The sequence below is a fragment of the Vanellus vanellus genome, assembly GCF_965231255.1.
Source record: "Vanellus vanellus genome assembly, contig: HAP1_SCAFFOLD_47, whole genome shotgun sequence".
Classification (NCBI taxonomy): Eukaryota; Metazoa; Chordata; class Aves; order Charadriiformes; family Charadriidae; genus Vanellus; species Vanellus vanellus.
This window is the reverse complement of record NW_028127064.1, coordinates 66,655-94,554: the sequence shown is the minus strand read 5'-3', so window position 1 is coordinate 94,554 and position 27,900 is coordinate 66,655. Positions and strand designations below refer to the sequence as shown.

At 53.4% G+C, this 27,900-nt stretch overlaps 1 protein-coding gene and 1 long non-coding RNA gene across 2 annotated transcripts in view; both read right to left on the bottom strand.

Moving 5' to 3' along the window:
* The window catches only part of LOC309685545 (E3 ubiquitin-protein ligase TRIM36-like), a gene marked incomplete at both ends in the record, with an annotated part of 106,692 nt that extends 84,020 nt beyond the window's left edge, over nucleotides 1-22,672 (bottom strand). Inside the window, one exon of the mRNA XM_082501292.1 lies at nucleotides 22,661-22,672. Coding sequence (XP_082357418.1) covers nucleotides 22,661-22,672 — 12 coding nt within the window. The remainder of the gene's footprint in view (nucleotides 1-22,660) is intronic.
* Nucleotides 22,673-25,577: 2,905 nt separating this feature from the next.
* On the bottom strand, nucleotides 25,578-26,730 carry LOC309685542. Its single transcript, XR_014270469.1, has 3 exons — nucleotides 26,675-26,730; nucleotides 26,132-26,227; nucleotides 25,578-25,650 (listed from the first exon to the last, which is right to left on the bottom strand). It is a non-coding gene; the product is annotated as an uncharacterized lncRNA (long non-coding RNA).
* Nucleotides 26,731-27,900: the final 1,170 nt, after the last annotated feature.

Below are 27,900 nucleotides of genomic sequence, written 5' to 3'. Positions count from 1 at the left end.
GAAAATGAGCTATTACCCTTGGAAGCGACCGGGCGAGACTTGCAGAAAGGCAAGTACTTTCCATCTTCTCAGACAATGTTTACCAGTTTTTAAATTACTGTTAGAGGGAGAAACTATGACATCATTTGCCCATGCTCCCCGCTTTTTGAACTTAGTGATGATGAAAGATAGCATATTACAAAGAGGATAGAAACACTTTTAATTTCCCCCCACATATATAGGGGATCAGGCCTAGTACCAGGGGATCAGGCCTAGTTACCAGGGGGTGAGGCCTAGTCAGCATGGGTTTATGGAAGGCAGGTCCTGCCAAACGAACCTCATCTCCTTCTATGACAAGATAACCAGAATCTTGGACGAGGGAAAGGCTGTTGATATTGTATACCTGGACTTTCGAAAAGCATTCGATACTGTCCCCCATACAATTCTCGTGGAAAAACTGGCTTCGCAGGGCCTGGATGAGCATACGATCCGCTGGATCAAGCACTGGCTGACTGGAAGGTCCCAAAGAGTGGTGCTCAATGGATTTAAATCCAGCTGGCGGCCGGTCACAAGTGGTGTGCCTCAGGGCTCAGTGTTGGGACCATTTCTGTTTAACGTCTTTATTGATGATCTCAATAAGGACATAGGGTGTATCATCAGCACGTTTGCAGATGACACCACGTTAAGCAGGAGTGTTGATTCCCAGGAGGATAGGGAAGCTCTACAGAGAGACTTAGATTGGATCATTGGGCCAACATCAATGGTATGAGTTTCAACAAGGGCAAGTGCCAGGTCCTGCACTTGGGCCACAATAACCCCATGCAGCGCTACAGGCTTGGGGAGGTGTGGCTGGAAAGCTGCCGGGCAGAAAGAGACCTGGGGGTTCTAATTGAGAGGCGGCTGAACATGAGCCGGCAGTGCGCCCAGGTGGCCAAGAAAGCCACCGGCATCCTGGCTGGTCTTAGAAATAGCGTGGCCAGCAGAAGTAGGGAGGTGATTGTGCCCCTGTACTCAGCACTGGTGAGGCCACACCTCGAGTATTGTGTCCAGTTTTGGGCACCTCAATACAAGAGAGATATCGAGGTGCTGGAGGGAGTGCAGAGGAGGGCAACGAAGCTGGTGAAGGGCCTAGCAAACAAATCATACGAAGAGCGGTTGAAGAAGCTGGGACTGTTTAGTTTGAGGAGGAGGAGGCTGAGGGGAGACCTCATCACTCTCTACAACTATTTGAAAGGGCACTGTAGAGAGGTTGGTGCTGGTCTCTTCTCACAGGTAATTAATGACAGAACAAGAGGGAATGGCTTCAAGCTCCAACAGGGTAGAGTTAGACTGAACATTAGGAAAGAATTTTTCACAGCAAGAGTGGTCGGGCATTGGAATAGACTGCCCAGGGAGGCAGTTGAGTCACTATCCCTGGATGTGTTTAAGAGACGTTTAGATGTGGTGTTGGGGGATATGGTGTAGGGGAGAACTTTGTAGAGTAGGGTAGATGGTTGGACTCGATGATCCCAAGGGTTTCATCCAACCTAGACAAGTCTATGATTCTATGATTCAATGATTCTACATATATTGTCACACACATGGTGACTCCCTGCAACAATTGAGTGTAGATAGAAAAGGTGGAAATGGGCTGTTAACCCTTCGTGTACTTTCCTGAGATATACAACATACGTCTTTCATAGAGTTTTTCTTCATGATCAAGATTTGTGTGGTCTAAGTTTAGCCACCCTAAGGTTAGGAATGTAGTTTAAATTTCTCATGTAGGCTCTCTGTTGGAAATGGAGAGATATAGGCACTCTTTTGGGGCTATTTATTGAATCATAAGACAGTGCCAAAGACAGGTGAGAGGACTCACTTTCCCAGAGGTGCTCCGTGCTCTCTGCTGGCTGTCTTGAGTGTCTACAGGATTAGATGCAGTGATACACCAAACTTTTATATTACTAAATGTAGATTAAATAAATACCCCCTTGAAGTGTCTTGTAAAAGGTAGTAACAAGAAAGTTCCGTTTTGTTTTGAATGTTGGGCTTTATCCAACATAATTAAGGTCAGAGGAAGACAAGCTAATAAATATTTACCTCCCTTAATATGTTTATCCTTATTCTTGGCCAAGTGGCATGACTCAAGAAAATATAATTAGTTTATTCAATGAATCAGTAAGAATATAATTCCACTATAGGAGGGAGAGTTATGTTCTTAACATGACAAGACACCAGAGTAATCAGTAGATTAGGCATGAAGAATTGCCACTGACCTGCCACGTGTAATAAAAAAGATTATTATTGTTTGTTTTGTGTAAATGTGTGGGATAAAATCTTGATAATACTGTGTCGTTGTTGGGACGGACACGACACTGGACATCAAGTTGCAGCAATCCAATTTCTTTACTTAACAAGCAGTGCTTTTTTATATTCTTTTACCCAGGTGCTTATCTATGCATATATTCTAGCATTCTACTTTTGTCTGATATGCTCTCACATCACACAATGTTCATGCTGTGGTCAAAGCCAGGATGTTTGCCAACCTTTATCTTTTTACTTAGCTCTTCTCAGGACTCCCCAGTCTCTTCAAGGGTACACGGATATCTGCTCAAGGTCAACGTTAAACTCGCATTCTGATCCCTCGGACCAGCCAAGGTTTCCCACAGGATGGAATACCCTGTTGGTCAGTTTTGGGTCACCTGTCCTGTCCGCTCCTCCCTCCAGGTGGGACCCCACTATGCTTTTCCACTTCCGACCCTCCGATGGGGCAAATAACAAAGTTGGTTGGCCGTGGGGGTTATAGCAATAAGTGTAAGCAGGAGCCTCTCTGCATCCCATGCCTGGGCATCAGCTATAAACAATTGGTCTGATCTCTCTGAGAGAGTGAACACTGTCTGCACAATATGCAGTTATTTTAGTAGTTAGAAGAGGCCCCGCTAAGAAGCGAAGTTACTGAACAAAATCGGTTCTGTTTTACCTCAAACCAGGACAGTCTCCATCCACAACCTTGGGGGATTCCTCATACACAGGGGTGAAGAGGTGGAGGGTCAGATGTACACATGCGGCACGGGCTGCGTTAACCCCCGCGCCTCCCACTGCAGGAATGACCGCAGGCAGACGCACTGTGAACCAAACATCAAACCTTTAATGAATTAAGAAAGAGAGAGAGATGTGGGAGAGTGGGGCTGGGGCTGGAGTGGGTGGGTGCGGGTCGCATGCGGTGGGGATGCGTGCTCCACGCCTTCTCTATCAGCCCATGAAGAGAGGCTGGGGGAGCGTGGGGCACTTTGCCCCCCAGCATCCCCCAGGGTTCTGGGTCGCGTGGTGGCCATGGTGTTGCCATCTGCCCTCCATTTGTTGCTGCCCATGTGCTGCCTGCTGCTGCCCACTGCGGCACCGTCCCGCTCCGGCGTCCCCTCCCACAGGGGTTTGGAGTGTTTTTCCACCTGGCACACCACCATCTTCCTCTTCTTGGGTGGGATGTTGTCCCACGGGGAGGTCTCTTGCGTCCTGGGGGTGCCGTGTGGCGCGGGGCGCTTGGCCTGCTTGCCACCCCCCTCTCCCGATCTAGGCACAGCCTGGCAGGAGACAACGGCTGGTGGCAGCAGCGAGCGGGTCAGAACCTCCTGGGACTGCCTCCTCAGCAGCTCCTCCAACAGTTGGGCCATGCGGGGTGGCCGATGCTGGGGGACAGCCGGGGGTCTGGCCAGGGTTCTTGGCAGCGGGTGACAGAGGGTTCTCAGCAGGGAACTCTCTGGAGGACTCTTCAGGGGATCCTTCCAGGGACTCTTCACAGGACTGTCCTTTAAAGTCTTCTCTGAACTCTCCATGGAGGGACAGCTTTGCTGGTTTTGCTGCCTCGGCTCGGTGGTGGCCGTTGGAGGGCCCCGTAGGCAGGCTCCTTGAGCAGGCTGACCTCAGAACTCGTTGCCGATAATACGGCTATTACAGACATTATGAAGGCCGAGGCTTCGTGAGGATGGGAGGACTCGGCCTTCACCGCCTTCAGCACTGTGCGTTCGGTGAGGATTTTCTCCACTACTCCTTCTCTTCCTCCTTCTCCTTCTCTTCCTCCTTCTCTTCCTCTTTCTCCTCCTTCTCCTCCTCGTTCTTCTTCTCTTCCTCTTTCTCCTCCTTCTCTTCCTCCTTCTCTTCCTCCTTCTCCTCCTCTTCCTCCTCTATAGGACTGAGGGTTGGCTGCCATCTCTTGGCTCTGCGTCTATGTTGTCTTTTGGGCATTGCTTTGCCCTTGGGTTGGCTGGTCATGGGTTGGTTTGTGTCGGAGGAGACCCTTGGGACCACCAACCGCCGCCTGGAAGGACACAAAGGGAGAGGTCTACCTGAGGACACAATGGGTTTGGGGCTGCTTTCTGCCCCTCCCCATGAGCCACGTGCCTCCTCATGTAGCCAGCAGCAGGTTGGCTGAGGAAACCCCCTGTGCCGGGACCCTCATCTGACACACAGCTGTCCCATTGTCCCTAGACCACGCTGGGGCTCTCCTGAAGAGCTGGCGAAGATCCAGCCCTGTGAAATGGGGGTGTTCCCGGCAGCCACATCCCACCCCTCCAGGTGCTGCCTTCACCACTCTTGGGTGGTGATGACCAAGGAGCGTTCAGGGCTGGGGAACGGGCTCTTGCTGGGTCAGAAAATCATGGAATGGTTTGGGTTGGAAGGGACATTTAGAGGTTCATCTAGTCCAACGCTCCCCGCTGTCATCGGCAGGGCCACCTTCCAGTAGACCAGGTTGGTTCCAGCCCCATCCAACCTGACCTTGAACACCTCCAGTCAGGCTGATGGAATGGTTTGGGTGGGAAGGGACCTTTGAAGGTCCATCTAGTCCAACACCCCTGCCATGAGCAGGGAGGTCTTCAACCAGATCAGGTTGCTCAAAGCCCCATCCAACCTGGCCTGGAATGTCTCCAGGGATGGAGCGTCTCCCACCTCTCCGGGTAAAATGGCCCCGTGCGGCCGCCCACCCTGAGCCTTCAGCCTCACCTGGCCAGAGACCTTGTCCTCTTCTTCTGCAGCTCCAAGATTTCCCCGAACTGCGGTGTTTTGCTTTGAGTCGGGCTCGGAGCAGCAGGAAAGGGAAAACCGGGAAACCCCACTGGAACCAGAAAGAAGACACCTCCTCAGAAGAGCGTCGCTGTGACGCTGCCAGACCACCCAGGGACACGCAGGGGGTGCTCAGGCCCCTTCCCAAAATGTCTGAGGGTTGGACATTCTGCTCCTCTAGCAGCCCCATCGTGTCCTCCCCAACACCAGCACCATTTCCAATGTGGTTTTCCGACTTCATCATCATCATGATGGTCAGGAAGGAGGAGCCGGGTGGTGCCGGGGAGGGGACAGGTGTCATTTCTGAGGGGAAGAGGGGGAGGAGAAGGCCTTGGCCCACCATCCTCCCACTGTACCCTTGGGCACATCCCACCCCGGGGCTCTCTTTTGGTGACACCAACAAATCGTTAGGACAAAAGGCCCTCAGGAGTTGGCCTGAAGCTTTGGGACAAGTCGGAGCCTTTTGGCGCTCAGCGTCGGCCATTTCCCCACAACATGGCAGAAGTTGGCTGCCCGTCCCATGGAGAAGAGCTGGGAGCTGCTTTACCTTTCCCACCTTGCTGGAGAGGTGGCAAACTGTCTTTTCTCATCTGCACATCCTCACCAGGGACTTGTCTCGAGGTCTTGAGGAGAGCCCTGGGTGGGTGTTTGGGCACACACTCCATCACAAACCTGGAAAGAAGGAGAAGACACCCATATGACCCATGGCACCACCAGCACTTGCCACTTGCTGTGGCCACTTGCCCGCAGGCAGAGTTTGGCATTGCCATGAAGGCCATTGACTTCCCAAGTCTACCACATCCCATCCCCAAGGACGGGCCTGGGAAATGGAGTCGCCCAGCAAAGAAGTCCAGGCCACCATGGGAAGAAATGTCATCCAAATTCCTCTGTCTTTCCCCTCAGAGCTGCCTTATGGGAGTGACTGCGGCCTGGGGACATCATCAAGAGTCGCCGCCTGGTGTCCCCAGGACACCCGCAGCGGCACAAGGAAGAGATGCTACCTTGGGCGTTGGCATCAAAGAGCGGCTACAGCCGCCAACGTACTCACTTGGGAAAGAGGATGACACGGCCGGAGAAGCTCAGTGAGGCCACGGGTACCACTGGGGACACAATCATGTCCTGCAATGGAGGAACACAAAGATTCAGGACATCCTCAATGTGGTTGAAGCACTGCACACTGGAGGATGCCAAAGACAGCAGGACATCCTCAATGTGGTTGAGGGTCTCAGTGTTGGAGGAGGCCAAAGATGGCAGGACATCCCTCAACGTGGTTAAAGCACCCCACATTGGAAGAGGCCAAAAATGGTGGGACATCCCCCACATGGCTGAGGCACTCAAGTGTCGGAGGAGCTTGAGGCAGCAAGTGTTGGCAGGACCGTAACTCTCACCTGGACCAAGTGGCTGAACGTGTCCTGAGGGACCCCACACAAGCAGTGCCAGAACACTGCCGTGGGACCGCACGCACCACAGAGAAACCAAAATGCTTACCTTGAAGACAACCTTCTCCAAGTTCTCCTTCCCAGACAGCCTCTCCAGGAAGCTGCGGTAGAATTTCACGCGCACTTTCGTGCCTTCGATGAGGAGCACCCCCACCTCCCTCAGGATGAGGGCCACATTCTCCCCCTTCCCCAGGCAGTGCGAGAGGAGGGTCGTGGTGCCTTGGATGCAGTCCACCACTTTCTGCCGGGACACGGCGGCTGCCACGGCCACCTTGGAGTACTTGAGGGGCTCCAGCTCCTTGTTGCCTGGAAGAACCACAGGAGAAGGATGGAGACGCTCACCCGGTGGCCCGTGTCCTACAGCTTGTGTGTCACAATCATTGCATTGCCCCAAAAAAACTCAAACCCACTCAATTATTGGACTTTCGAGTTGCTTCAGAGAAGATGACCATGCAGTCAGCCATCTTACCGGGCAGGTAGTCCTTGTTGTCCATCAGGTTGTGGACAACAGCAAGGTTCCTGGCCAGGTGGAACACCGGCTTCTGGATAGTCACGGTTTCATCTCCGACCTGGACGCGTTCGAGGACAGTACCGAAGGAGCCAAGGGTGGGAATTCGGACGCCCTGCAAGTGGACGAGAAGGGTGGGAGGGTGAGGACTGGCTAGAGGGAAGATCTGGAGGTGACCTCCCCCATCCAGGGATGGTGCTTCAGGCTGGATCCTGCCCTCTCCCACCGTTTGGAGGCACGAGCTGGGCGGTGGGGAGAACTTTGGGGAGGAGATGTTGAGTCCTTCCCCTCCTCAGGAGAAAAAAACAGCACTGGAGTTTGGGCAGAACCAGGATGAGGCCATCCCGGGGGGGTCTCCAGCGACCTGGATCAGCCCTACCAGAAGTGACACCAACATTGCACAGGCCCCGTTTGGCCGTCAGTGGGGACTTTTGGGGTGAGATTCCTGTTTTCTGAGGAGTTGAAGGGTGAGAGCAGGCCACGCCCCAGGGGGATCCCACCACCCCTCATGGTGCATGAGGAGGACGCGGGTGTTGCACCACCTTGTGGAGCAGGAGTTGGTCTTGAATGTAGCCAGCCACTGCATCCCAGACGGCCGTTCGCTCTGAAAAAACAGAGAAGAACCAGGTCAGGCCCCATCTCCACCAGCTCTCAGGTCCACCCCAAACATCTCCCCCTTGAGCCGCGACGCGGTGGCAGACGCCAAGTGTCATGGCTGGCTCCGAAATGGTGACAAGCCCTTGAGTCTTGGCTGCCGGAGAGGTGGCTGCGGTTGGCCGTACCTTCAGCGGTGACGCTGGACATAGCGAAGGTGTGCTCCATCCCATCCCAGAAGTCCATCTTGGTCCGCCTCACGCTGGCAGGTCGGTTCTTGGTGGCGACAGCCATGTTAGAGGTCATCTTATGGACGTTCCTCCAAAGTGTGGGACCCACCACCCGGTGGGCCCTTTTATACCCCCTGAGTGGGTGTGCCACGCACCTCTTGTGACATCAGGGTGACATGTTCATCGCTGATTGACTGACCGTGGTGACACGGCAACCGCCAACCTCTGGTGGGGTGGCCATTAGCAGGGAGAGCTTCAAGCAGCTCAGGATGCTCCAAGCCCCGTCCAACCTGACCTCGGACCTTCCAGTCATGGACACACAGATTGGTTTGGCTTGGAGGAGACATTTGAAGGTCCATCTCGTCCAACCTCCCCTGTCTTCGGCAGGGGCATATTCCAGTAGAGCAGGTTACTCAACGCCCCATCCAACCGGACCTTGGATACATCCACTCAGACCCACAGAATGGTTTGCATTGGTTGAGTTGGATTTTTGGGTGGTTTGGGTTCCAACAGACCAGGTTGGTCCCAGCCCTGTCCAATCTGACCTTGAACCCCTCCAATCAGACTCATAGAAGGTTTGGGTTGGTTGAGTTGGATTTTTGGGCTGGAAGGTTTGGGAACCAGTAGAGAAGGTTGGTCCCAGTCTCATCCAGCCTTACGTTGGACACTTCCAGTCATAGACCCACAGAACGGTTTGTGTTGAAGGGGACCTTTGAAGGTCCATCCAGTCCAACCTCCCCATCATCGGCTGGGACACCTTCCAGTAGACCAGGTTGGTCCCAGCCCCATCCAACCTGACCTTGAACACCTCCAACCGGACCCAAAGAACAGTTTGGGTTGGATTTCTGGGTGGTTTGGGATCCAGTAGACGGGGTTGGTTGCAGCCCCATCCAACCTGACCTCAGACACTTCCAGTCATGGACCCAAAGACTGGTTTGGGTGGGAGGGGACCTTGGAAGGTCCATCCTGTCAAACCCCCCAATCACTGCAGTGGCCGAGAATAAAAGTAGTGCCACGAGTGGGGCGGGTGCTCCTGCGTTATTGTATCTCATCCTATTGTATTATTTTATCTCTTTCGTTTATTTTGTTTTTTCCTCTTGAGCTGTTGAGCAGAGATGGTTCTCGTGCTCTCTTCCCATCTCGGGGGGGTCGTTGGGCTGCGGCGTGGGGCTGCAGAGCCCGGGAGGAGAGGACAACCCCGAAGAAAAGGTCCCCTTGCCGCCCTCCACCAGCAGCGGTGGGATGGGTGCAGGGACCCTCCTGCCATCGGCTTATCCCGTCCCCTGCGGGAGCCTTTTTCTGCAGCAAACCGACCCAAAACGACAACGGCACGTTGGTGCTTCTTGCTAAATGGGGAGGGGGGAGAAAACCAAATCTATCAGTTTGCTCTGTAAGGATGGAAGCAGCGCATCCCCAAACAGGGCCAAAATCAGGCGGCTTTTACAGGATGGGGTTTTGCAAAGCTGCTGGTGCCAGTGCCCCATGGTGACGGTCAGAGGGGGAAGAAACTGGTTGAGCCCTTAAAAAGAGGAAAAGAAAAAGGCTCGGAGGAAGGGAAAGGTGCAGTGCCGGGGTTTCCTTGCTGCTTGCTGTTCCTCCGGGATGCCCGTGCGCGTCCCCTCCACGCTGCCCTCCGGGCAGGACCGTGCTCGCTGCTCCGGCTCTGCCTCCCTGGAGGGGAAAGGTCCCGGCACAGGAGAGTCCCCATCTCTCCCCCCTTCCCAAAAGAAACTTTAATTACCGGAGAGGTACATTATTACGCCGGTGACCCACAGTGGCTGTGGGGCTGGGGGGCTGTGGTACCAGCCCTATTGCTGCCCTACCCTTAAAATGGAATTATACACTTCTAATATAGGACAATTTGGTTTTCTTTTTTCCATTTTGTTTTCCTCCCTGTAAAAGGAGGGAGCGGGGCTGAGCTTCACTCCCTCCTGGCAGGGACCGGGAGAAATGAGAAAATCAGGATCTAATTTCTCATTTTTCAAAAAGTCTCCACCTGACTTTCAGAAGCTTGAGACACTGGCGTTTTTATAATTTCAGTATGTTATACAGCAGAAGGCCAACACTTTTGTTAGATTCATGAAAAAGTTAAGAGCCCCTGGGAGATAGCCTCCCAGCCTGCAGTTCCTAGACACATCCAGGCTTACTACAACTGTAATTGAGAGCTGGAAATCTTTTTGCTGGTTTGTCCACTGCACTTTGGCTTGTGCTCAGTAGCACTCCAGTGTCATATGCAAATCTATAGCCTGGGATGAGCCAGTGACTTGGAATCCACCATGACGCAAGCTACAGCAAAGACACACAGATATGCACAGTGAACATTGTACCTCTGAGTGGCTGCCAAACCTAGTATGCTAAGGGAATTAAGGCAGAATCTTACTATTGACAACTAAGCATTGCTTCAATCTTGCAAATGATGCTTTTTTTTCTCTTTTTTAACCTTCTTGCTTTAACTGACATATCTTGATATCTGTAGAAACCCGATTTCTTTCCCAGAAAGAAAGAAAATAGGACTCTGGACAATTAGAACATCTTCCTACTAATAGTAGAGGATGAACAGGACAACCTGCTTACACTATATCCTTCAAGCCACTTCCCACTGCTTAGGTTCATCTTGTATACTAATTGAGACCAGGCTCGCTCTTAATTTATTTTTTAAAAAGCCATCTCCTTATACAAAACATGTATTAAGCAAGAGTCTGCAGTTTACCTTGGGCTGGTCACATCATGGGTATTATGGAACAACTTCTGTATCTTGTTGCTAGAAACAACTCCCACTTTCACCAGGTAGGAATAGGCTTCCACGTGAAAAGCCCAGAAGTGCTTCCCTTTGGCAATCCCAGTGTCGCCAATGATGTAATCCAGGGTTGTGTAGCATCCGACCTGCATGCGCTCAGACCCCAGCAGTAGAGGAAATCCAGCCCTACTTTCCACAGAGGTTCTTCCTGGGTTCAGCAGGAGATGTTCACTGTTGTACCCGCATTTGTCATCAAAAAGAAAACTGAGAACTGAAAAACAGCATCCCAAAAAATTTTCTCTTAGTTAAGTATTTCTGTGCTTATAAACTATATTTTAAGTCATGCTGGCACTAGAATTCCTCGCTTTTAAAGGCTACCAGGAACATTACGCAAGCTAACACAGTCTCAGTATGCTACCTACTTAACCTGTTTGTTAACAGTGCTTTTAAACATTTATACAACCGGTAACAGTGTAGTAGAAGTCTGGGAGCTACTGGAAACCACCTACAGCTCTTAACACCACCAGCAGCTCGTGGACATAAGAAAAGCCAATACCTGGGGCTGGAGGCATACGCAAGATAACTTCTCGGCTCCAAGGGCTAGAGATGGATCCTTTATATCCTCGAACTCTGAAGGCATAGCTGCTGTCGTCATCGAGATCAGATATTACTTTGCTCTTGCTGCAAACTTCGATCTCCTGCCACGTTGTACTCTCCTCTTCTCTATTAAGCTTATGATACTCAAGAACATAGATATCAGCTGAGTCTGTCTTCCCAGGGCATTCCCAACTGATCAGAGCTTTGTTGTACATTTTGCTCTGCTCTTCATTGATTTCTGGTATTTCTAGACCTGGAATGACAGAGATTCAGGAGAAAAACACCTCAAATGTAGATACATGTTGTTTTAGAATTAAACACAGAAGCCCTTTGTTGAGTGGCTACAGCACTGGGGGGACAGTGGGGGGGGGAAATCTGACTCAGTCAAAGAGTGCAGATGAGGATGGGTCTGTTCATGCACTTAAATCCTTTCTGGTTTTACTTTGAAAGTTGTATTATTTATTTTTGCTGGCAACTAAAAAACCATATAAAAACCTATTCTTTTCTGTCATGCAATCACGACAAAAAGCTGCTAGGAAGACCTAGTATTACTTAACTACAATATTTTGGAAGCCAATGTAAACTGGTTCTGAATGCCATGGCATCTTAGCTTCTTTATCAAAGCTGAAGCTAGCATTGCTGCCAGGTAATGCCTTGTGAATCACAGAGGCAGAAGGGACAATGCAAGTCACAAGATTGAGTTCTGCAACTGCAGCCCTGCACAAGTTTTGCCTCTTTCCAGAGAAGCCCTTAAAGCTATAACTCAAGAAAGACGTGATGCTCTCATAATTTACCATTGGAATGGAAGGACAAGTCACCAAGGATCTCTTCTTGCTTGGCTATGTCCATCACAAAGTCCTCGAAAGTAGTTTCAGCTGCTGGCTTGAAGCTCTTCAGAGATTCAGTAGCTTTTTGGATTCTGAAAGCACAGAAGCAGAGGGATGGCAGAAGAGGGAAAAAGGAATTCACATGGGTGCATTCCTTAAAGCAAAACCGCTAGGTTTTGCTTTAAAAAAAGTTCTCTTTTCAGGTACTTACTCATGTGTCCCAGAAACTTGTCTCTCTAGACAGAATTAAAATGCAAAATTTAAAGGCCTTTTGTACATCAGTGTAAAGATAACTAACAGGGAATCTTTTGGTTGGCAGAGCATTTTAACAATTTGGGGCATTACATTCAAAGAACAAAATAGGTGTGAAGCGCTAATGGAGCACAACTATTCAGATCAAAGAGTTTAAAGCCAGAAGAGACCTGTTAGATTAACTTGCAAATACCCGATGCAATCTCTGAGCAAAGGACTGTATCAGTGAGCTGAATGGGTTACCCTTCCACTGCAGTCCTACTGAAGAAGGCTAGGCGTTGGCGCAGGACAGAGCCCCTCCTCTGGGCTGTTTTTTAACGCACACTGTAATATAGGAATTTCTACTGAATGGTACCGGGACCGCCTCTGAGGCTCTGCAACACAAAGTACTTGCATTCAGTACTTTCTTAGCAGGTGTCCAAAGAATATGACTGACCAGACATCCCTGGAACAGTACCTGTACCTCGAACGGAAGATAATTAATAAGATACCTGACATGAAGTTGTTTTGCTGTTTGAACAAAACAAGATGGATCGGTTTCTTTAAGCAGTTCTTGAGCAAGTCCTACAAGGCCATTATTTTCCAGGAGCCCTTGAGATTCTTCTGCTTGTGTTTGCAATTTTTCCAGCCTTAAATTCTTAGAAGCTTCAATTGCCCTAAGAGCTGCGGATTTCTTCTCTTCCAGGACATGAGATAATTTCTCAAAACTCTGAGATGCTGCTTCTTTCGCTCTTTCACTGTTGCACTAGGAGGGAACAAAAGACATTTTAGACGGATCCCATAGCACAGAGTACCCCTCTACCGGAAAAAGAAGAGTATAAAAACAGGGACTTTCGGGAAACGGGTGCGAGCCGTCGGCGGAGTGAGACTCCTGGGCCGCCCAGCGCTGTTTTGCTTGCTGCCGCTTGCTAATAAATACTTCAGTCTTAATTGGCTCCGTCTCCTCGCATCAATTTGTGGGACTAACCCATAACAAACCTGAAATTAATTACAGCTTGTTGGGAGTGTCGAGATGCTCGGTGGGGGCTCGGGGGTGGGTGGTGGGGGGAGAAGCGGTGCCCTGACCCCCACCTCTTGCTTTTCCCTTCTCCTCCCCAAGACTGCACAGCGCAAGATGAGGGAAATGCTCCAGCAGGTGAAGCAGCAGGAGCAGAAACACGCTCCGGGAGCCCCGGCCCCGCAGCACAGCAAGGGAGGCTCCTGCTGTGCCGCCCAGCACCGCCCGATGAATGTAACCCCGCCGCCGGACATCCCCCCCTCCCAAACCCTCCTCCCCCACCCCCAGCGGGTCAGGGGAGCAAACCAAAGACCCCCCCAAACACACAGCCCCCCATTCCCCGCGGCGCTGCGAGGATGCACAGCCGAGGGGTACGGGGAGCGCTCTCTCCATCCCACAGCCTCCCCCTTCCTCCTCCCTCGCCTCCCGACGCTCTCCCTTTAGTTGGACTAACGTGGGCAGGTTTGGGTACCTCAGCACCTCACGCTTGTGTCTCCCTTTTAGAGATTTTGTGTGCCTTGGAAACCTGAGAGTTGGAGATCTTTTTTTAATTAATTTTCTAATAAAAAAAGAACCGAGTTGGAAAAGCGATGGGGATAGGCAGCACTCTGGTCATTCTCTCCGGGGCGTTGTGGAGGAAGGCTGCCAGTCTTCCTCCCAGTGTACTTTTCCCCGTTGGCTCCAGACTGCTGCTGGGGCTGAGCTCTGAGCCGCCAGAGCGGTTCTCAGCAGACGGTCACTCGGCGCAGACAATGAGGCCCTGAATAGCCCTTCCTGTGCTCTTGATGGCTCCGGACGGCTCTGCTCCTCTGCTGCTTCTAAGGTGGGGCTGCCCCAGTGCCCTCACTCAGGAGCCTTTTGTCTGTGCAGGTCTCACTTGTGACAGGGGGTGGGGGTGTTGCCAAACTAACTGCTGTGCTGCGATGTGTGAGTGGGTGTTCCCGCCCGTGTCAGTGCCAGAGCTCTTCCGTAGGCTCTTCTGCCAGCGGAGAGCCAGGGGCCGCTCCTTCGGGAGAGAGCTTGTTTAAAAAGAGAAAAAAAAAAAAAAAAGGGGGGGGGGGGGGAAGTGGGAAAAGAAAAAAGAGGAAAAAGATAAAAAAGGGGAAAAAAGTAAAAAAAGAGAAAAATTAAAACGGGGGAAAAGGGAGAAACAGAGAAAAAAGGGGGGGAAGGAAAAAAAAAGGGAAAAAGAACAAAGGGGAAAAAGAGGAAAAAAGTAAAAAAAGAGAAAAAGTAAAACGGGGGGGACGGGAAACAGAAAAAAGGGGGAAAAAGCAAAAAACAAAAAGGGAAAAAGAAAAAAGGGGAAAAAGAGAAAAAAGGGGGAAGAAGTGAAAAAAGAGAAAAATAAAAATGGGGGGGAAAGGGGAAACAGAGAAAAATGGGGGAAAAGGCAAAAAAAATCGGAAAAAAAAGGGGAAAAAGAGAAAAAAGGAGGGGGAAGCGAAAAACAAAAGGGAGAAAGAAGAAAAAGGGCAAAAGAAAAAAAAAACCCACATATTAAAAAAGAAAGGTAGAAAGGAAAAAAACAAACAAACAAACCAAGGAAGGAAAGTGGGAACATCCCCCGGGCAGGAGGAGGGACAGGAGCCGGGGGAGGGGGGAGGTGGGGGGAGGTGGCGGTGCCAGCGCCGGCCCCGGGGGCTGCGACACCACGTTTTTGTCCTCTACTGCAAAGTGTTCTGTGAAAAACAACCAACCAAATCCCACCCAACGACAACATCAAAACCCAAAGAGAAATCTCTCCAGCTCACACGAGCCTGAGCTGCTCTCCGTTGCTCTCTTTCCAGTGTCTCGGGGGGGTCACGGCCGAGCTGAGATTGGGGGGGTGGTGGTGGGAGTTTGCCCCATGGCTGTGGTGGGGGGAGAAGGGGTGGGTGGGGAGTGGAGGATGTGGTGTGGGTTTTTTTTTTGGGGGGGTGGTGGTTTTTTGCCAGGTGTCGCTTTACCCAGTGGCTCGGGGAGGCGTTGGCATCAGGAAGCCTGTGCTAAAGCGGGGTGGGGGCCTCGCCGCAGTTGGTTAGCAGAGCCAAAGTCGTTATTAATGGTTATTAATGGTGCACTAATTACGCCCTTCTAACGGGGAAGCTCAGATGCCCCCTAAGCACCCCCGCGGTGCTTCTCTAGCCAGGCGAGCGCTGGGCGTCCACCCCGCAGGAGAGGAGAGCACCTCCGGGGTAGGTGGAAGGGCATCACCCAATGGGGAGAGGACCAAGATGGGGCTTGGGTGTCCCTTGGGGTGGCCGGGTAGGGCTGCTGGGGGCTGCCACGATGAGGGACACCCCCACACCTTTCTCCATGGCTCCCAGAGCTCTGCTCCCTCCCTCCCTCCCACCCATCCAGTGCCACCGGAGAGGTGGTGTCCCCCCTCCCGGGGCGGGCAGGGGCTGTGCCACCCCATCTAACACCTCAACGCACCAAAGCACCGCACTGGGGGAGGGACTCTGCGCCTGGTAGCCCCGTGCTCCCCAGCACTGTAAGGATGGGGCTGAGCCCCCACCACGGCCACCCTGTGCAAACCAAAGACCCCCCCAAACACACAGCCCCCCATTCCCCGCAGCGCTGTGAGGATGCACAGCCGAGGGGTACGGGGAGGGCTCTCTCCATCCCACAGCCTCCCCCTTCCTCCTCCCTCGCCTCCCGACGCTATCCCTTCAGTTGGACTAACACAGGCAGAGAGAGAGAGAAAGAGAGGTTTTATTATTCTTTTTTTTTTTATTTTTTATTTCCTAAAAGCCACCGGTTTTTCATCCCAGGCATGGCCAGAGGAGCTCACCCAGCGTTGAGGGGGGGAGGTTGGGCTGCGGCACACAGCGCAGCGGCTCATCAGTTTTTAGAATTAATGTAACAATAACAAAACTAACGGCGATTTTTAAGTTTTGTAAGGATTTTATTTATTTATTTATTTATTTCATTTCAGAGGGGGTGGGGGCGGGAGGGGGATGTTTGTTTTTTAGCACAAGCCGGCTTTTCTAGAGGTTAAAGAAAGGCCATGCTCGGCCATAAACGCTTTGGGGAAAGATCCCGGTTGCAAGGAGAGAAGGTGGGAAAAGAGGGGCAGGGGGGGAAAACAGATTTCCAAGAGGTTGTCAGCCCAGGGCTGGGGGAAAAAAAAACCAAAACACTAGCAAAATTATTATTATTTTTTTAATTTCAAAAATAAAACACACACAACCCCCAACCCCAAATGACACACACACATCCACACACAAAAACTACCTCAGGTTTTCATACCTCAGCACATTGCGCTTCTGTTTCCCTTTTACAGATTTTCTATGCCTTGTAAAACTGATAGCTGGAGCATTTTTTTTGTTTATTTTCTTAATAAAAAAAAAAATGAGTTGGAAAACACACTCTTACTGAGTGCGAGGCGGGAGAAGGAAAGCAATCCCACGGGTGCCAGAGCTCTTCCATAGTCTCCTTCTGCTGGCTGAGAGCCAGGGGCCGTTCCTTCGGAGAAAGCTTGAGAAATGTTTGAAAAGAGAAAAAGAAAAAAAACAAAAGAAAAAAATGGGGGGAGAAAAAAAAAGAGGGGAAAGAAGAACAAAGAGAAAAAGGAGATAAAAGGGGGGGAAGAAAAAAGGGGGAAAAAGAAAAAAAGGGAAAATGAAAAAAGGGGAGGGAAGAGGAAAAAAAAAGGAAAAGGAAACAAAAACCCCAAATATAAAAAAAGAAAGGTAAAAAGGAAAAAAAAAAAAACAACCAAACCAAGCAAGGAAAGTGGTGAAAGCCATCGGGCAAGAGGGACGAGAGCCGGGGGTGAGGTGGCGGTGCCAGCGCCGGCCCTGGGGGCTGCGACACCACACTGCAAAGTGTTCTGTGAAAAAAACCAACCAAAACCCACCCAATGACAACATCAAAAAACAAAGAGAAATCTCTCCAGCTCACACGAGCCTGAGCTGCTCTCCGTTGCTTTTGTTCCAGTGTCTCGGGGGGGTCACGGCCGAGCTGAGATTGGGGGGGTGGTGGTGGGAGTTTGCCCCATGGCTGTGATGGGGGGAGAAGGGGTGGGTGGGGAGTGGGGGATGTGCTGTGGGGTTTTTTTTGGGGTGGTGGTGGTGGTTTTTTTGCCAGGTGTCGCTTTACCCAGTGGCTCAGGGAGTGTGACGAAACGGGAAAAAGGGCTTCACTGAGAGGTTCAAATTAACAATTTCTTTGGACTTCGCTCACGGGTCCAATACGTCACTATTGCAAGTTCTGTGTGTGCGATGGCGATTACACTATTGCAATTTAAAATAAATTAGCGGGATCCACTATTGCGAGCTACAAATGCCCCTGAACAATAGCAACACAAACCACAAGGGCGCTAGATATTAATGCCTTAAAAGAGTGCACCAGTCACAAACTCAATCACATGGCATATACTGTACAGATGTTTCTTAGTCACTTACCCTCTCTCTCTCAGGTGAGGTCGCTCCATCCCAGGGAAGTTACCCTGTACAGCGTCCTGGATGGGGGGGGAACGGATCTCCTAGGGGCCAGCTGTATCCTTGGAGGATTCCCCATTTGTCTCCCCAGACCCTGCGGTTTATATTTCCTGACTCGGTGAGGGTGCAGGATTATGCCAGAGTGGATTACACTGTCTGGGATATTTCCCTCTGGTGGGGTGATAGCGAAGTCTCTGTTGCCAATTTGTGATGTCTGGCGCTCAACCTCACGGGAATAGTGGTGGGATGGGACTCGGGGCATTTTGTTTGTTAAGGGCCATTTGGTTTTGGTTGTTCTGTGCCATCTTGAGATAAGCCCGGGCTGAGCTGTTTTGCAGCTCCCCCCAAGTTCTCTCTGCACAGCCAAGGCACGGCGGAGATGGAGCTGAGTGGGATGGCAGCTCCCTGCCTCTCACCTCTTGTGCTCTGAAACCGGCTTGGCTGGCTGCTCCCACACCGTGTGTTACTGGCTTGCCCAGCAGGTAAAGAACCCAGATTTGGGACGCCACTGTGGTGTCCGTAAGGGGTCCTGGGCTGCCCTTATGTGGTCCTGGGGGGTGTCTCTTGCAGGCCAGAGGGAGTCTGGGGCAGCCCTTCAAGGATCTGGGGGTCCCCTCTGGTGCCTCTGGGGAGGGTTTTGTGGCTGGGGAGGGCCAAGCTGGTTTCAAGAGGTGCTTCCTCTCTTTCTCCAGCCCACCCAGCTCCCCCGACACCACCACCCCCCAGGTTGGTGGGTGCCAGCAGTGCCAGCCTGTCCCACTGGGTCGGGCACTGAGGGGGGCACAGCCCCAGCCGCGGGATGGGAGGAGGAACCACAGCACCAGGGATAGAGACCAACATTTTATTTCTTTAACATTTCCCATGGGGGGCACCCCAGGGTTGCGCGGCTGCACCGCAGCTGGTGCCAGGAGGGACTCCAACGTCCCCCCCACAGCTCACCTGGCTCCGCTCGTGATGCTTTTGATGGGGCTCAGCGCAGTCTCTTCTGTGCTACGGACCAAGCGGCTCCAGGTAGGCGACTGCTGCACCGCACTGTGCCGCAGCGTGGGGTGGTGTGGGGGGCTGCGGCGCGGGGCTGGGAGCTGCTCCCGTCTCACCCAGCTCCCGGGGTCCTGCAGAGGGACTGGAAGAAGCCAAAGCAAGGGACGACGGACACGAGAGCCCGCCCAGAGGAGCAGAGCGGTGAGTGTCCCTGGCACCGAGCACCATGCAAACAGCCCACACCCCACGGCAGCCCTGAGCCGGGGCTGTGCCGGGGGCTGCCGGCCGCTCACTCCGTCCCCTCCCTCAGCAGCTTCTTGACTAGCAGATGAAGGATGGGAGCTCAAGTCGATGCAGGAGAAGCAGGGAGTGTGGGGGAGACCCCCAGATGCTGCCCCAGACCCTCAGCCCGTGCCCTGCCCTGCCTGTGCTGGGCAGCCCTGCCCGCCTGCTGAGGAGGGGGTGCTGCCCGTGGGCTCCAGCGGAGGAGACGGGGTGCAGCGGGCTCTCTTCTCTCTCCTCCTCTGCAGGGCAACTGAGGAGGCAGCGAGGAGGGAGCACCTGGCCCCACAGGACCCACTGGGCTCCCTGCCAACCATATACCATCCGAGCAGAGATGCCTCTCTCTACCCCCTGCCCCCCCCCAAGCCCCCAGGTCCCCCTGCCCTCCTCTCCCGCCTATAGGTCCTATCAGTGGGGACAGCTCCTTCTGGTCCAGGCACCCCCCGGGCTCCTGGGCCCCCCGAGGGCCACCGCAAGAGCCCCTGCAGCCTGTGCTCGCTGGCCAACTCGGAGGACTGCAGCAGCCTGTTGAGGAGCAGCTCCTCTTCCCAGAGCTCCCTCTACCACTTCCTGGAGCCCTGGCCCAGTGCAGCAACAGAGCCAGTGGTGCTCACACACTCGGGACAACCCCGCTCTCCCATGGCTGCTAGTGGGGCAGTGGGGAAACCGGGACCGGTCCTGAGCCAGGAGCCTCCACAGGATCTGCCAGCAGGGACCGAGAAAGAGTGGGTTCCCAGGCAGGGGACGGAACTGAATGTGGAAGCATATGCTGTGGGGCTCTGAGCTGCTGCGTGGTGTCAGGTCTATCCAACGTCAGGCAGTACATTCACAGGAGATGTCACTGCTATCAACTCTTCCGAGCAAGTCGGGCCGTTTCTGTAGTCGTAGTCTGCCTGGAGAAAGAGCCCCACGGAGCTAATAGTCTGCTGAGCAGCAAGGGAGCACAGTTGCTGACTCTCAACCAAGGACTGAAATACAGCAACCCACTCTATCGCCGTTCCCCCTACGCCCGCTGCCTCCCACAGTTTAGAAGAAACCAACCAGGGAGCTCCAAGTGAGGGGACCCCTCCCCCACTCCCCCAAATCTGCTCAACATCCCCAAACCTCCCTCAAGACACGGGATTCCTCCCACACACCGACAACCCTCCCCCTCCCCCAACGCTCCAAAAAGCAGCAGTCCTTAGGGCAGACTCCTTAAGCTGACTCCACAGCTATGGCTCCCCGTCGGCTCTGGGGGAGACAAGGGGGCCCCGGGGGTCTCCGTGGGCTTTAAGGGGGTCCCAGGGCTGCCCACGGGCTCCCAGCAATGCCCGTGCCCACCACACACCCCCGCTTCAGGGGGCCCGGCGCTGACACCCCCCGACCCATCTCGGGGGTACCTGGGGGGACTCGGCCGTGGGCTGGAGGCGGGCGAAGGGGGCACGGCCGGGCTGACCTGCCGGGGGGTGCTGAGAGCGGAGCCCAGAGCGGAGCCAAGCGCCCGGCCAGGCCGGCCCCGGGCAGCCTGCGCTGCGGCCGGGGCTGCCGCCACCTGCGGGGAGCGAGCGGGGGGTGAGGGGGCGGCAGCGGGGGACGGGGGGGGGGCCTGAATCGGCCCTGTTCTCCCCGGGGACCCCCCACTCGGCTCTGCCCCCCCCAAACAGGCCCAGACCGCCCCCCGAGCCCCCCAGCCCGGTCCCGCCACCCCACAAACCCTCCGAACTGGCCCTGGACACCTCCGCACCCCTCCTGCCGCCACACACCCCCGGTCCCCCGTCTCCCCCGGTACCGACCGCCGCCGCACACCGGAAACGTTCTCCTTCGCGTCCGCCCACCCGCGCATGCGCCGAGGGGCAGACCCGGGCCACGCCCCCCAGCGGAGGAGGGGGCCGCGCCGAGGAGAACGAGGCCCCCTCAGCCCCGCGCCGCCGCTTCCCTCCGCCCCGGGCACTGCGAGGCCGAAGAAACCAGCCCAGCCCTCCCCAAAATTAGCCGGGACCCCCCCGAAACCAGCCCAGCCCTCCCCAAAATGAGCCGGGACCACCCCGAAACCAGCCCAGCCCTCCCCAAAATGAGCCGGGACCACCCCGAAACCAGCCCAGCCCTCCCCAAAATGAGCCGGGATCCCCCAAACCAGCCCAGCCCTCCCCAAAATGAGCCGGGATCCCCCAAACCAGCCCAGCCCTCCCCAAAATGAGCCGGGATCCCCCAAACCAGCCCAGCCCTCCCCAAAATGAGGGTGTCCCTGGCACCCTCCTCCCGGCTGGGATGCGTCACCGCGGGGGCGGCCAGGGGCACCAAACCGGCCCAAAATGGGGGAGTTCATGGGGTCTTTGGACCCCCTGAACAGGCGGTTCCTGCGGGGCGACCCCCCCCCAGCACTGGGGGAGAAGGAGCCCACCCCTTTGCCTCCTGGCACGGGATCGGGCCCTGCCGCCACAAAAAAGGGGGTCTCAGCACCATTTTAGAGACGGAATCCATCCAAAGGTACTCCAGGAACATTTGGGGCGGATGCTGGGTACGGGCATCGATACAGAGCTGGTGGGGAGAGAAAAAACCCAAATCGGGCTGGCAGAGACCCACGGGCAGCTCTGAAGGACTCGGGGGGGGGGGGGGGGAGGTTAATTACAGTTCCCCAAGTTATTGTAGAGATCGATAAACCAATAAAATACTCTCAATTCCTTTTAATATGCTGTGACTGCATCACCCGGACAAAGAACACATGCACGGGATGCCAAAAATGCCAAAAGCAGAGACAGAGACTGTCACCGATCGGATTTGCATCCTCCAACAATTAACGGCTTTCTCCCCAAAAATGCTTTAGCTTCTGCACGCCTTCATCAAATCAATATCTCTGAATTGTGGCTGAAAATCCTAAAGAAATGGGCAATGAAAGCAGGAAGGGAGGAGCGGGTTTGCCAGTGAGACGGGCACTGCTCCTTCTATTTGTCTGATCCCGTGTGCGAAGCCAGAAAAAAGCAGACGGAGGCAGCGCTGCAGGGACTTGGCACTGATTTAAAACACTATGAACAGTATCTTTATGGATATTCACTTACCAGAAAAGAAATTGTACTTAAGAAGGGTTCAAAACTGCTTTAGGGGGGCTGAAAAACTGCTTTGGAAGGGTTAACAAACTTCTTTAAGTAGTGTTCAAAACCCCTTTCAGGAGGGTTCCAAACTGCTTTTTGCAGCAGGGAAGCTGGGAGAAACCCCGCATTTCCCATCTGGAAAACCAACAAAAAGAAAGAAATAATCCACAGCCTCACTGAGGCCGCAAAGGAAGAAAACTTGTCAGCTGGGCACCCGGCGGCGGCACTGCAGTTTTGGCGGTGGGTTGTGTGTGCCAGAGCGCCTTTTAGCACCTCCTCGGGCACATTTCTTTTCCCTCGGGGCTGAGATTTAACAGGGCCTTCTCATCTGGCCAGCTTTCCATTGCGCTCATTAATAGGGGTTGCCATTAGAATACCCTGGGAATCTTTGGATGGTTGTGCTTGCGTTGTTAAGTTTTGCGGGTTTGACCTTTGTCATTGTCTGGATCTGCGGTAGAGGGAAACGTCCGGCAGAGACCCCGCCGGCTCCTACCGGCCACAGCCGCCACCGGCCTCTATGGCGGGCAGTGATCCCATCCAGACTCCGCCGGCTGAGATCCTGCCAGCTCCTACAACAGCCCCCGCCGCCCCCCTGCTGTACACCGTACCGGCACAGCCCCCGCCAGCCCCCCCGACGGGCATCCCGCCTGCACAGCCCCCACCAGCCCCCCCGACGGGCATCCCGCCTGCACAGCCCCCGCCAGCCACCCTGATGGGCATCCCGCCTGCACAGCCCCCGCCAGCCCCCGCGACATACATCATCCCTGCGCAGCCCCTGTTGGCCCTGTGACAGACACTGATCCCATCCAGACCCCACCGCCTCCCACGACAGCACCCGCAGCTGCAACAAGGACCAGACCTACTCTGACCGTGGTGATGGCTGATGCAGCTGAGCTACAGACACAGTCAGTCGGTGCCGGTATCAGTCACCTCTGTGCATAAGAGGAAACGTGCAGTAGGGCCAGACAGCAATGGGCAACCAGGGACATCATACAACGAAGGAACAGAGGAAACTACTCCATCATTAGCCCCAAGTGAGCTGCGAGACATACGTAAGGATTACGGCTGTCAGGAAGGCGAGCAAGTGATTCCTTGGCTACTCCGATGCTGGGATACTGGAGCCGAGAGTTTGGAGTGAGATGGTAGAGAAGCCAAGCGGTTGGGACCATTGGCTAAAGATTCGGGTATTGACAGGGCTCTTGGAGGACCACCACAATCCCTCACCCTCTGGAGGCGACTCTGTGACGAAACGGGAAAAAGGGCTTCACTGAGAGGTTCAAATTAACAATTTCTTTGGACTTTGCTCACGGGTCCAATACGTCACTATTGCAAGTTCTGTGTGTGCGATGGCGATTACACTATTGCAGTTTAGAAGCAATTAGCGGGATCCACTATTGCGAGCTACAAATGCCCCCGACAAGTAGCAACACAAACCACAAGGGCGCTAGATATTAATGCCTTAGAAGAGTGCACCAGTCACAAACTCAATTGCATGCCCTATTCCGTACGGATGTTTCTTAGTCACTTACCCTCTCTCTCTCAGGTGAGGTCGCTCCATCCCGGGGAAGTTACCCTGTACAGCGTCCTGGATGGGGGGGGACGGATCTCCTAGGGGCCAGCTGTATCCTTGGAGGATTCCCCATTTGTCTCCCCAGACCCTGCGGTTTATATTTCCTGACTCGGTGAGGGTGCAGGATTATGCCTGAGTGGATTACACTGTCTGGGATATTTCCCTCTGGTGGTGCCATAGCGAAGTCTCTGTCGCCAATTTGTGATGTCCGGCGCTCAACCTCACGGGAAGAGTGGTGGGATGGGACTCGGGGCATTTTGTTTGTTAAGGGCCATTTGGTTTTGGTTGTTCTGTGCCATCTGGAGATAAGCCCGGGCTGAGCTGTTTTGCAGCTCCCCCCAAGTTCTCTCTGCACAGCCAAGGCACGGCGGAGATGGAGCTGAGTGGGATGGCAGCTCCCTGCCTCTCACCTCTTGTGCTCTGAAACCGGCTTGGCTGGCTGCTCCCACACAAGGAGGTGTTGGCATCACGAAGCCTGTGCTAAAGCGGGGTGGGGGCAGTTGGTTAGCAAAGCCAAAGTGGTTATTAATGGTTATTAACAGCACACTAATTACGCCCATGTAACTGGGAAGCTCAGATGCCCCCTAAGCACCCCCCCGGTGCTTCTCTAGCCAGGCGAGTGCTGGACGTCCCCCCCGCAGGAGAGGAGCACACCTCTGAGGTGGGTGGAAGGGCATCACCCAACGGGGAGAGGACCAAGATGGGGCTTGGGTGTCCCTTGGGGTGGCCGGGTGGCGGGGTAGGGCTGCTGGGGGCTGCCACGATGAGGGACACCCCCACACCTTTCTCCATGGCTCCCAGAGCTCTGCTCCCTCCCTCCCTCCCACCCATCCAGTGCCACCGGAGAGGTGGTGTCCCCCTCCTGGGGTGGGCAGGGGCTGTGCCACCCCATCTAACACCTCAACGCACCAAAGCACCGCACTGGGGGAGGGACTCTGTGCCTGGTAGCCCCATGCTCCCCAGCACTGTAAGGATGGGGCTGAGCCCCCACCACGGCCACCCTGTGCGCAAGGACCATGTCACGGGGCACATGGCAGCGTGCCAAGTGTGCAAAGCTTGGAGGAGGAACATCTCCTCCAGCCGCGCTGAGGGCAGCAACAGTGTCACTCGCACTGTGGCTCTACCCACGCTCTCCTGGCAGCACGGGAAAGCGCAAGCTCGTCACCTCCCAAAGGCCACTTCCTAACGAGAAGCGAGGCCCAGCTCCTGCACAACACGGCTGGCCCAAAGCGGGCTGATTCTGCCCCCTGGGGTGGTCTCAGGGGAGCTGGTGGGCACATATGGACATGCCGAAGGGCCAGAGCCCACCCTGTGACGCTGTAGGCAGAGGGGACAGTGGTACCTGGACAATGTCCCCACCGCCTCACACACGGAGGCTTTCAACAGTCACAGCCACCCGGGCGCTGCCAAGGGGGCAGCAGGGGCTCCCCACGGGGGGTTTACAGAGCACAGAGAGCGTCCGTACACCACTAACCCCTCTCCAGGGGCGGATTTTCGGGATGCTGCTTGCTCATCTCACCGCTGAACAACTCCCCGATTGCCCCTTCAGCACGTTGTGACCATCGCTTCGTGGCTTTTGTGCTCCGATACTCATCCTGGCTCCAATCCTCTTCCTGGGGGATTGTGAGGGAGCAAAAGACCACATCGCTACATCCAACTTTTTCTTCAGTTAAATAAAAAAAAAAGAATAAATCACCCTCTGTCATTATCAGGTAGAGTTTCGTTCCAGTCAGGCTCTTTTTATTAAAATAAATATTTAAATTATATAAAGAAATAAATATTTCTCTTTTCACATTAAATAACTCCCTGGAGACAGCAAAAAAAAACCCAGACAACCCAGAGTTACTGTCTCCAAAATAAGGATGGTGGGAGGGGAATAAACCATCTTAACTTCTACTTCATAACCTAAAGAGGAAAATTCGTCTAAGAAATGTAACTAAGATCTAAGAAATGTAACTAAGATCTAAGAAATGTAACTAAGATCTAAGAAATGTAACTAAGATCTAAGAAATGTAACTAAGATCTAAGAAATGTAACTAAGATAAGAACTCTAATTGTCCACGTGTCACAGCAGCTGTTGATGGATTATCTCCCACACCATCTTCTTGCGCGAGTATGGCATGTGAGTCTGAAAAGAGAAGAGAAATCCATTAAATAACGACATCACGGCAGAAAGAGGCGGAAAACACGCATAAACGCCCAGCGGAGTCCTTAATAGGATGTTCCCTTTAAGAACTGTCAGCCATTTGGGTACAACACCCCACGCGGCTCCTAAGAGGGTGACACGACAACCCAACAAAACCAGATTGACTTGACCGCGCGACAGCTTACAAGCACGCTAACAAAAGACCGGTATAAAATAAAAATAAGCAGCGGCAGTATCTTGCCCAAGAGGAATCTCACCGGCAGCAGCTCCCAAAGGCGGGGATGGAGAACCACAGCTCTGCCCTGTCCAGGCCACTTGGAAGTTCTGACCCCAGCAACTACGCACCGAAACAGGGCACAAAACCTCAGTCCCTGCCCCAGACACAATTAAGAGCTGCTGCGTAACCTCCCTGGCTCCTGTCCCTGCGCGAAAGGGGCTGGAGGGGTTTATGACCTTCACTCACCTGGGTAAAGTTGAACGGTTTCTCTCTGGAGATGTAATCTGCGTATTTGCACATAAAGACGACGCAGTCGCTTCCGTTCAGCTGCTGAGGGATCTCCTAAGGAATGCAAAGAAGATGGAGGATTTCCCTCTGTATCAAAAGAAAAGCAACTCGGAAGTAGCGCACATTACCCACACCGACACTGCGCTCACCGCACACTCCTGACCCTACTTGCGTAATCCCCAATACCCACTCCCGCCCACGAGGAACAGACCCAGTTCACTGCGCACCATCCCTCCCCTCTGCCTCCCGGACTCGGACACTACAATCCAAATTCTTGGCAGGCCCAGAAGGGGCAGCAGCCCTCCTCCCTGCGAGGCCTCTCGAGGTTCGCACGGCGTCTTTCTCAAGTGACCTTTCTTAAATCCAGTCTGTAGGGACCGCTTTTTACTATTAACTCCTCAAGAAACATCAGCTCAACCCTTTGCTTTGTCACGTGCCAGGATCTGGGCCCCAAAGAAGCACTGACAGTTCCCATTTCAAACCCAAGTGGTGCTCACGTACACGTGGCTCCATGCTGTGAAGAGTCCACTCCGAAACATTCAGCTCCAGGTTTCTTTTTTCCCGGCTTTTTGCAGGTATTGGCTGGTTAAAACAAAAGGGAAAAACAGAAATCCCTTTTCATCTCTGTAATTTAGGCCAACAACAAAATAAAGCGGCTGAAGGATCACAGGAAGACGGACGGCAGGACGGGAAAATGTCAGAGGATCCTCACAGCAGCTGATTTAAGGCTGATTTGGGAGGAAAAATCCCAATCTGAAACTTACAAACATGGGGAGAGGCTGTGAGCTAATGGTCAAGAACGAGGCCAACAATTCCAACAGAGACTTCCACACAAACCTAAGTTCATTGCTTCGGAGAGGTCAAAAAACCCCAAAATCACATGTTATCAGAGGACCAAGAGACAAACCAAGCAGGGAACCGTAATGCCATAATTCCACCGGGTGCCTTGATCCCACACCCTGGGCTCCGACTAACAAAGTCGGCACACGTGTGCCACGGGGCTATGGCGTATTTGGCTGTGCCTATCACGGGAAGGTGGCAGAATCCAGGCACCCCAGACCCTGGGTGGAGGGGACGCTGTGACACCAGATAAGCAGTCAATGCCAGACAACTCGCAGCAAGCAACTCCAGGATTCCTGGTTGGTTATCTACAAGCCATGTGAAAACTTGCAGTCGCCTTACAGCGACTAAATCTAAAAACCCTCTCCTCATTCACACCATAAAAGCAGTGACGGAGCGGTTACTTACAGCAAAGTCTGACAAATTTCATCCCCTTTCTGTGCCAGTGAGTTCAAGTATGTGATGGTCTTCTTTCTGACATCTATGACCTGTTATTAAAAGGTGACTGTGAGACAAAGCACAACCTTGTGCCGCACACCCACCAACACCTAAATGACTTCTCTTGCCAGTTATTTCTCCCCATCCAACTCCAGAGAAAAAGCCCGTGGAACTCACAGCTAGTGTCCAGTGCGCTCACAAGTTCACAGGCATGAAGATGATGTCCTGCTTGAAGACATCCACACTCCTGGTCCACCTCCTGACTGCTTCATAGCCCCCCGATGTTAGTTTGGGATAAAAGAAGGTACTGAAAGCGTGGACCGCTGGATACCCTTCCTTCTTGCCTCTTTCCATCAGCAGACCCATGTAGAAATTAACGACCTGTACCATAAAGAGTAACCATGAGGTGTAAAAATAAGACGCTGGCTTTCCCAACGAAAAATACAGCA